Below are 11054 nucleotides of genomic sequence, written 5' to 3'. Positions count from 1 at the left end.
AAGCTTCACATAAAAAAGTCCGAATACATCAAATAGATGAAAAAGCAATCTGTCCCATAGACCATTTTTAACCTCGTGGACATTAAAATAATTTATTTATTTATTTCTTTCTATTTAGTGAACTTAAAACTTTATTAAATTGGATACTCTTCCAATGTGCACATCTTATAAGTGTTTAGAAAACATTAATACTTGTCGATTTATCGGAGGGCATTTCGTCGGTTTTTTTAAAATGAAAATTTTAAATATTCGGAACTCATCCCATGTTCATGATTTTTGATGAGTTTTTATTGCCCATACGTTAGATGTTGTGCTCACGAAGTCACCTCCCGACTACCTGTATTACCTGTCTTCTTAGTTTCTATAAGAGTTTAGTTTCTATAAGAGTTTTGTCCGTTCGAGCGATGTGGTGGATCATGGCTCTGTCATCTCGGGAGGTTGGGTCTACATTTGCAAACGGAGATGGGTCGTCCTCTCATGTTGCACTTGAGCGATCCGACTTCACTTACACCTCTCAATACTGGTACTATTATCAGATTCTCCTTTAGCTAACCAGTAGTAAATTCAAGGCGTCTAAATTTTATCAAAAGGGTGTTCTCATATAGGGATATAGGGCTATGTTTCATGTTGATTGCTTTTGCATGTATGTGTGCTTTTAGTTTTTAATTAAATATTTTCAACTTTCAGAGTTCTAAATATTTGCGGCTAAAAAGTGTCCGCGTTCTGCAAACCCTCTTCTAATTTTCATAGAACAAGTGTGTAATTATATTAGCTTTGTACATGCTGATATGGTTAGAGCTGCAGGTTTAATTACAGCGGTGTTTTCAAGGCTGTTTTCAATCGGGTTATAAACTAAGCCGGTGTGGGTTAGGATTTTAAGAGAAATAGTATGACAAATCTGAATGGCTTTAATCTGAATTGAGCATATTTAATTCACTGTGTTCATTCCTAGTTCCCCGCAAATAATTTTATGGCTTATCAGAGAACTACACCTTTACCAGACAACTCCAACAATACCTAAATTTATTACTGTCTCTTGTTTCATGGAAAGCTCTGTAGGTAATAAAATCGCACGTTCTTGAACTCCTCATTGGAAAAACAGAGTGGTGGATTCACGAATATTCAATTAAATACAATAATGAATGTCACAGGTAAGCTAATTGACCAGAATATGGATACAAAATTTGGATACGATATGTTTGGTTAAGTTACGTATACGAGTACATATAAATCATATAGATTCAAAATAAAATACAACTCATAGATGCTTTAAGCATTCAATAGCTTGTAGCCCAAAAATTTTGTTCAGATAATTATGTTGACACCTAATCATAGGGATTGGGTGAACAATTGTAAATAATTAATAAGAGAAAATGAAGAGTCATCGGGAGATGAAACTCAACAATCGCTCCCTCATGTATATAACTATGAACAGCCACAATGAATAAACAGAATCTCATTTGAGGAGTTACCTCCTGGCCTGACATGGTACCAAAGCTAGCTCCATTTTTGGCATTGTAGTCTGCCATTGTAACTCCCTTCTGCAGAATCTCATTTGAGGAGTTACCTCCTGGCCTGCCATAGTATCAGAGCCAGCTCCATTTTTGGCATTGCAGTCTGCCATTGTAACTCCCTTCTGCCATTTTTCAGAAATTTGTCCTGCATTTCCTGCAGTCTACCATATTCTCCAGTTCTCTGCCCTCTGCGTGATAATTTGGTGTAACTCTCCCTGCGAGTGTCTCTTGCTTACCAAAGGGGTGCTCTCACTGTTTGCAACGTCTCTTGCAGCTCCATACCTCCCCTTGTAGCTCCCATACCAAAAGGCAGCCTCCGTTGCCTCTCTTCGTTGTATTGCATCTTAGAACCCAACGTTCCGTTGTGTCCCTTAAACGAGTAAAATTCTTGCATCCCTGGATGTATTTTTGTTCTTTTCGCAGTTCGGGGGATTTAGTTTGGTATTCAAGGGTGTATAACCATTGATCTTGTATGAATTAAATAATTCGAGTAATTGGTTACAGCGATTTCATTATGCATTCAATTGATATGCATTTTTAAGTGTTGCTAGCGTTCCAGTTGCTCATACCACTCATTTCTCACTGTAGATCAACCACACTTGCAACGTTTATCCCTGTTTTCAAACCAATAACGCCGAGATTCCACATCAAAACTTTTTATGTATTAGATCCATTTGTTATTGTTTCTTTCAATAAACAATAACAAATCAATAACGCCTAGATTTGAAATACGTTGCTCTAGTACGTGGTATCAATACGTTGCTCCCCCCATACCTACGTAGGTTGCTCCAATATGTTGCGCTGCTTGTAAACGCTGCGCTGCGATATTATGCTCCCCTCGCTGTTCCCACCACTCGCTGCTCCATACAAATGCACCGACCCTCCTCGAGAGTCGAGATACACCCTCCGCCAAATATATCACCTCCCCCACAAAATACCTCTATCCATATATTAAAGTGATTTTTTTTTCTAGTTTCACACAAGAACTGCATTTTTTAACACTAGAGGTGACATTTTTTTTCTACATTGGCAGCAGAAGTATATATTTTTGTATATTTTTGTGGGATTGGTTCTCACCGGCAAGGAGAACTATCCAGAATGGTCGCGGAAAATCAAATACACTCTCATTTTTAATGAGCTGTGGAAAGGAGTGTGTGTTGGAGACGGAGATAAAGAACTAGAACAACCTACTTCAGACAAGGAATTCGCCTTTGGGAAAATAAAAACAGCAAGGCTTATGCCTTGATTGCAACATCAGTAAATGAAGAAGTGAGTCGTCACATTTCGCCATTTTCAAATGCTTTCGAAGCCTTATAAAAACTGAAGGAACTCTATGACTCACACTCTGCACTTGAAGTTGTTCAAATCATGATTAAATTGTTCAACCTTGAATTACAAAATGATGATCCTCTTGCATCAGAAGTAAAATCTATTGTGCATGATATAAAAGTCACTAATGTTGAACTGGACATTCCTTTGATAGCTTTTGTCAATGCACTTTATCCCACTTACTCAAGTTATCTTGAGTCATTGCAAGCAAATGGAAACCTCAAAGAAATTAAATTTGACTCCCTTGTGAAAAAATTTGCTAAAAGAGAGAAAGCTTTTGGGAAGAAGACAACTCCTCAGTCTTCTAAAGAGACTGTGTCTTGCACATAGAGAGAAGAATCTTGTTCAAGATTCTTCCAAGAAGAGGTGGTCGAAGAGGAAGAGGAAGAAGAAATTTCAGAGGCAGGTGGGGCAGACACTCTCAAGGAGAAAAGTGAGATTTACATTGCATATGTTGCAAAAGAGATGGATCACATGATGCATCCACATGCAAGTTGCCTTGGGACAAAATTGAGTAGGAAAGAAACCAACCCAAAGGTAAAACTAATGACAAAGAGAAAGGTAAAGCACCTGAATCCGCTCACTATGTTGTGGCACATTGTAATATTGGAGTAAATGAAGACTTATTTAATGCTTCACTTGCTTCTTGGAAAAATGATTGGTTGTTTGATTCAGGATCAACTTGCCACATGACCTTTAGAAGAGATTTTTTTGAAGAATTTACTGACAATGTTGATGGAGTAGTATACTTTGTAGACAAATCAAAACTCAAGCCATCAGGGCTTGGCACAATCAGGCTTAAATTGCCTGGTCTTCCAAACTTTCTTCTGCATCATGTTTTATATCTCCCACAGCTGAGGAGAAACTTGTTGTCCTTGGTCCACATCCGCTAGCAAGGACACTCCATTCATATGTTTGATGGCAAGGTTGAGGTGAGAAAAGCATCAGACCACTCACTTGTCATGACGGGGATAGAAGAATAAAGGCTTCTCAAGCTACGGGGTACCTCTGCTTGTGCACAAAATTTCTCATACAATTCTCATTATGATGAAGGTACATTTCCATCAAGTTTATTATGGCTTGCTAGATTTGGACACTTGAACTATGACAACCTCCGCTTGTTGAAGAAAAATGGTGTTACTGGTTTGTCTACAATTCCTAGGAAACTTAAGCAATGTGATGCTTGCATTCTAGGAAAGCATGGCAAATAGTCTTTTCATGATTCACATTCTAGAGCACATAGAAAACTTGAACTCATTCATTCAGATTTATGTGGTCCAATGCCTGTTCCTTCTACAAATGGAAATAAATATATGATGACATTTATTGATGACTACACTAAAATGTGTTGGGTTTATTTATTGAAGAACAAATCTGTTTCTTTTCAAACATTCAATAACTTTCATACATGGATTGAAAATGATGCACAATCTCATATTGGTTCTATTCGCACTGATAATGGAAAAGAATACACTTCAAATGAATTTGAAAACTATCTTCGCCAACATGGGATCAAACATCAAACAACTGTGCCTTTAATCCACAACAGAACGGAGTAGCTAAAAGAATGAATAGGACAATCTTAAATATGGTGGCTCCATGATGTTTTTTAAGAATGTAAAATTGATGTTTTGGGCTGATGCAGTTCTATGTGCTGTATATGTAAAGAATAGATGTCCATCTAATGCTATTAGAAACAAGACTCCTTATGAAATGTGGTATGGGCACATTCCTTCGGTAAAACATCTTAAGGTCTTTGGTTCCACATGTTATGCCTTGATACCAAAGGTACATAGAAACAAACTTGGTGCAAGGAGTCGTAAGTGTATCTTCTTGGGGTATTCGAACACCTCCAAAGCATATTGTCTCTATGATGAAGTCAATAAGAAGTTTGTTGTATCTAGAGAACTAATATTTTTTGAATCATCCAAAGCTGACAATGTTGTTGAGCGACAACTTGATCGCTTGGATAGATTCGAAAATGCAAAAATCATTTCAAGAATTTGATAATCAGAGTCCACATCTTGAAGGGGGGATTCCTATACTGGATGAACCTGTGGAATCTTCTTTTGAAGCACTCTTTCCCTTGCATGAAACTCCAACAATTGATGATACTTTGAGTGATGTGATTGACAGAATTGGGAGACTCAATCTTGATTCAGTCCCAACTCAATCAACTGAGCATCCTGGACCATCTCAGAAAGGTCCCCCAAAGTGGCTGACAAAGACACTTGAAAGTGTTCATCTTGATGAGGTTGGAAAGAAAGGGACTAGAAATTCAACCCGACAAAATGGAGGTGATGTAGATGACTGATTCACCTGTTAATATGGATGTTTCTTATGATTATGAATTGAATTTGTCTGCAGATTTTGAACCAACTTCCTTAAAAGAAGCGGCTTCTCATGATGAATGGAAAGAAGCGATGCAAAAGAAGTATGATACCTTGATAAAGAATGGCACTTAGAAGCTGGTTGATTCTCCATTAGGAACCAAACCAATTGGTTGCAAGTGGGTCTACAAGAACAAGTATAAAGCTGATGGCTCACTTGACAAGCACAAATCCAGGCTTGTGGCAAAAGGTTTTGCACAAAAGGAAGGGGTCGATTATGAGGAGACTTTTGCCCCCACAACAAAATGGGCTACCATCCGGACACTTTTTGCCCTAACAGCTCAGTATAGTTGGAAAGTCCATCAAATGGATGTAAAAACTGCTTTCTTGAACGGAGATCTAAAAGAGAATGTTTTTATGTCCTAGTCTGAAGGATTTGCTGTGAAAGGACATGAAGATAAAGTATGCAAACTTGTGAAATCCTTATATGGCCTCAAACAAGCACCACGAGCCTGATATGAAAAACTAACTGAGCATCTTCTAAAACTCAATTTCAAACATTATGATCTTTATGATGCAACTTTGTTTGTCAAGAAAGTTGGCAAAACAGTTGTATATCTTGTGGTATATATAGATGATGTTTTGATGACAAGGAACAATGAGAGCTACATTGCATCCTTAAAGAAGGAATTGAGGAAATGTTTTGAAATGACTAATTTGGGCTATGTTCATTACTATCTTGGTATTGAAGTAACTCAACTTCCGAAGTTCATATTCCTTTCTCAAAAGAAGTACATTGGAGATCTGTTGAACAGGTTTGGCATGGCTGAATGCAATCCTCTAACTACTCCAATGGAACAAAACTTAAAGCTCACATCCATTGATGGAAAATAATTTGAGGATGCAACAAAGTATAGACATCTTGTAGGAAGTCTCAACTACTTGACTACTACTAGACCAGACATTTCGTTTGCTGTTGGAATCCTCTCCAGGTTTATGCAAAAGCCTTGTGAGGGACATTGGTTTGCTGCAAAAAGAGTTCTAAAGTACTTGAAGGGAACTCAAGACTTTGGACTCAAGCATACACAGGTGGGTGACTTCAGCTTGATTAGATACTCTGATTCAGACTTCGATGGAGACAAAGAAACTGGGGTATCTACTTCTAGTTATGCTATGAGTCATGGATCAGGAGCTGTCTCCTAGAGATCACGCAAATAATTAGTTCCAGCAGATTCCACAACAGAGGCAGAATATGTGGCAGCAACTGAGGCAACAAAAGGAATTGTGTGGCTCAGGAAAATTCTGGAAGATTTGCAGGTAAAACAAGTACATTCGACTCCAGAGTCCACTCATAGTTGACAATACCTCTGCAATAAAGTTGGCCAAGAACCCAAAGTTCCATGATCAAATGAAGCACATCAATACAAAATATCATTTGATTTGACATCATGTTGAGGCCAAAACAATCCATTTTCGCCATTGTTCCACTAATGAGCAGATTGCAGACATCTTCACCAAAGCGCTTGGAAGAGAAAAGCTTGAAAGATTCAAAACGATGCTTGGACTCACCAACATCCCTTCAGATTAAGGGGGGGAATGTTGACACCTAATCATAGGGATTGGGTGAACAATTGTAAATAATTAATAAGAGAAAATAAAGAGTCATCGGTAGATGAAACTCAACAGTCACTACCTCATTTATATAACTATGAACAACCACAATGAATAAACATAATCTCATTTGAGGAGTTACCTCCTGGCTTGACAAATTACATATCATCCCCAAAAAATTCCTGTATGGTCTGTATATTCAACTGCCCATGATAACATAAGCATTCATTCGCTGAGTTCTACTCAAGAAATCTGAAACATTTATAGCAGTGAAAGATCTGTAAACACAAGCTCAGCCAATTCCTGAAGTATCCAAGTTTCCCAAAGTGATTCATAGCTTGCAAAAATATTTCAAAAATGTGGTTTTGAATGATACAACTATTTCTGATTTTGCCAAACACACCACCAATTATGTATCATCGATGCGCTAGATAAGACTTTGCGTAGAGTGTTGAAATTCCCTTGTACCCCAGGTCTGGTCTATGTCTAGACTAAAACTTAAACATGCTAACTAAAAACACTTTGTACAACAGAATATATCAACAGTGAAATCAACAACAATACACAAGATATATAGGCCCAAAACTTGTTCTTGTTGGTCCATCAATAAAACAAACATAGGTCTCCTGTACTAGGGATCATGGCCCTTCAGAATTTAGAAACCCTGATACAATGTTATGATACAATAGTAGCAATTATTTCCTTTGACTGTTTCAACTAGGGCTTGAGGTCTAATACTTCATACCCTCAATCTGCCTAATAAAACAATGACAAAACACTACTTACTGGTTGACTTTCCTTTGCAATCCGCCCTTTCGGTCCTGTTGTCCACAGAAGATCAGCTCCTCTTGACTTCTGTCCACTAGCTGTCCTTTGCCTCCTTGTCACACAGAGATTGGCTCCTTTCAAGCTCTGTCATACAGCTGCTCACAATGGAACTTCTTCAGTCCACTGTACATTTACCAGCATAAACACCTAGCTGTTCAGTCCTCCTTCACTCAACAGACTTCTCATACAACTCAACAACCAAAACACTTGCTGTTAGATCATTCCTTTGCCCTGACAAACTTCTGCTATACCTTGACTCAGCCCTCCTTTTATGCTGTCAATTTAGTCAAGACTTCACCCTTCATGTCCAGCTCTGTCCACACATCTGGCAGCCTCGGCCTGCCTCAAATCAACCGCAGGTACGTCTGTTAGGTCTGTATAGACCCTCGGCCCTGTTGCTAGGGCCAGGCCAGCCTGTGGCAAGCCCTAGTTTCCTGTGGCCTTGTCACAGAACTTGCCCAGGACCTGCGGCCAGGTCCTAATTACCTCGCTGTTCAGATCTTCTCACAGACAAGGTTCTGTCCAGTCCTTATCTTGAGCTCGGGTTACCCTCAGACATACACATACAACATTCAAACAAATCATAGAGCTTGGTCCCTTCACAAGGATAGTCAACTTAGCCTCTCACTTGAAGATAGATACTCAAGAACTCAGCTCCTCATACAAATATCCTCCTTGGGCTGCAACTCTCTTGGGGCTTCTTCTTGCTCACAAGATCACACTTGCACTTGACTCCTAGCTGGCTGCGTGTTAATTTTAGATAACAATGGAATGTTCTATGCTTTAGCACAATTTACTTCAATGTTCCTTTAGCAGCCCAATGACAATTTCCAATTATATCCAGTAGCAATCACATTAACTTAAACACATTGATAGTAAATGTAGATAGAACATAAAAACATGTGCAGAAGACAAGCCAAGACAAAAAGACACAAGATATGGTGGATGACAGGGACAATTTCCAATGTGGGGAAACTCTTTGATCAAATCTTCTTATTATTCTTCAATAGTTCAACAAAGAGAGAGAGAGAGTACAAATATCAGAATTACATGCCCAAAACAGTCCTGTCAAATCAGTTTTCAATTGCAGCCCTAACCAGAAAGTCAACGGTGGTCAAAGCAGCTCCAAAATGTCCTCCAAGCAGCTCGGTCAACAGCAGAAGAATTCGGCCTTCCAAGAGGGTCAAAGTCAGCCCAAAAACAATTTGGTCAACCCAGTCAAACACTGCTGTAATTTCTGCAGTCAAAGGCTGAAGTCAATGCTGAAGTCAAACCAGTCAAACTATCCCAATCACCTCGAAAACTGTGCCAATCAATGCGGCCTTCAAAAATCGAAATTCTACCCACAAGAACGAGGTCAACGCTTGGTCAAATAGTCCTGGTCAACGCTGACCTGTTTCCTCAAATTTTTGGCCAGCAGACTAACCCAGAAAATCGTCCTTCTCTCACACGTGGGAAGCAGGAAGAGGCTGCCTCGAAGTTGTACGAACCAATCAAGAGACGAGAGAGAGAGATATGTGATGTCCAAATGAGAGAGAGATCACTCCTATTTATACACTTCGTTGAAGGTGAGGAGACACATCCATTGGGCTTCATGAGCCTACATTTCACTGAGACCGACCTTGACAAATTGTGCATGAGAAAGAATAAATTCAAAATTCCATTTCTGCTTGTCAAAATGAGATGATCTTTATATCAACACTAGACCTCTCGAAAAGAAAAATTCAATGTAATAATCGTCTCCATCATATGAGCTGTCATAAGGTGGAATTTGGTCCTAGTTGCCAATTTTAACACTCCCTCTCAATTAGGGAGAATTCCACCTGCCAATCCATCTGTCATCATGCCATCTTGTCATCATGTATCAGCTCTTTCATCACTGCTCTACTCCGTTGAACCATGAAGTAATAATGAAGAAGAAGTGATCGAGAGTGAGTCATAAGACCTTACCACTCTCCACTGACAAAAGTCAGTCCTTGATCTCAGATCAAGTTGTTGAACACCATGCATCCTAGTCATATGGAGTACGACAGTACACGATGCGTCCATCGATAGTGTTATGGTCCCTAACCATCTTTTCCCAACTCATTCGCCATATGAGAGGTACTTCTAATGAGTCCCAGACTCCGTGGGTAGGATGTGTGCCAGGGGCATTAGCAAGAGAAGGTGAACCACTCATCTTGTTCATATGCCATAGGAGAAGGTGAACCACTCATCCTATGCATTTGTCAATCGTAGGGGAAGGTGAACCACTCACACTACATGCATGTGTTCGGGTAGGGGAAGGTGAACCACTCACACTGTATCTAGCGCACCACTAGGGGAAAGTGAACCACTCACCCTATGGTCGCTCATAGCTCCAAAAAGTACCCCAAGCCCCCCAGGAGCTTCCAGATCTCCATGTCCAACTCATACGGGACCCTCATAGGAGGGTCGTTCCACGACTCCAAGTCTCTCTCTGAAGGTTAAGAATTTGACCTTCCCCAAAGACTTCATGAGAATGTTTGGGACCTGCTCATCCATCTTGATTTGTTGGAGCCTTATTGCTCCCCGTTGTATCATATCCTGGATAAAGTGGTACCTGATATCAATGTGCTTAAAGCGGTCGTGAAACACGAGATTCTTTGATAGGCGAATCCTACTCTGGTTATCACAAAAGATCACGATTGTATCTAACACGTGTTCAAATGACTCACTGAAGAGCTTCCTCAACCAAACAACTTCACAACAGGCCATACTCGCAGCAATGTATTCGGCCTCGGCAGTGCTTAAAGCAACAGATTTCTGCTTCCTGCTCATCCAAGATATTGAAGCAGACCCCAAAGACAAGCAATACCCATACGTGCTCTTACCATCCACCACACTGCCAGCCCAGTCAACATCTGAATATCCATGAAGCCTCAAGTTCCTGGCAATGTATCTTAGTCCAAACTCCATAGTGGATTGTGCCTCAGAGATATCTCAAGGGTTTCTTAGCAACAATCTAATGAATGTGATGAGGCTCGACCATAAATTGACTCAACGCGTTCACAATGAAGTATATGTCAAGACAAGAGTTGACCAAGAACATCAGGGCCCCCACAAGTTGACGATACTCGAAAGGGTTTGCTAATCTGGGCCGAGTAGCACTACCACATAGCTTCTTGAAGTTGAGTTCCATTGGAGTAGATACGGACTTGCAGTCCACCATCCCACATCTCTCAAGCAACTTCACAATGTATTTTCCTTGAGAAAGGAAAATCTCACTTGGATTGATGCTGGGGACAAACCCCAATGTGGGGAAACCCTTTGATCAAATCTTCTTATTATTCTTCAATAGTTCACCAGAGAGAGAGAGATAGTGCACATATTAGAATTACATGCCCAAAACATTCCTGTCAAATCAACAATCAACAACAATCAACTGCAACCCTAACTAGAAAGTCAACTGTGGTCAAAGTAG

The 11054-nt window shown here is 39.8% G+C and overlaps 1 protein-coding gene across 2 annotated transcripts in view; it reads left to right on the top strand.

Moving 5' to 3' along the window:
- Window positions 1-255: 255 nt before the first annotated feature.
- The window catches only part of LOC149238718 (amino-terminal glutamine amidohydrolase), a 328784-nt gene continuing 317985 nt past the window's right edge, over window positions 256-11054 (top strand). Inside the window, exon 1 of one of the 2 annotated variants that reach the window (XM_089367030.1) lies at window positions 256-523. In XM_089367030.1, the coding sequence (XP_089223156.1) occupies window positions 306-523 (218 nt within the window). In that variant the 5' untranslated portion in view covers window positions 256-305. The remainder of the gene's footprint in view (window positions 524-11054) is intronic. The other variant, XM_089367029.1, reaches the window with a different exon arrangement.

This window comes from Pinus tabuliformis, chromosome 8, assembly GCF_031772625.1.
Source record: "Pinus tabuliformis cultivar Carrire ecotype Pingquan chromosome 8, CPIR1, whole genome shotgun sequence".
NCBI lineage: Eukaryota > Viridiplantae > Streptophyta > Pinopsida > Pinales > Pinaceae > Pinus > Pinus tabuliformis.
Note: the sequence above shows the minus strand (reverse complement) of the source record. Positions and strands in the feature narration are given on the sequence as shown.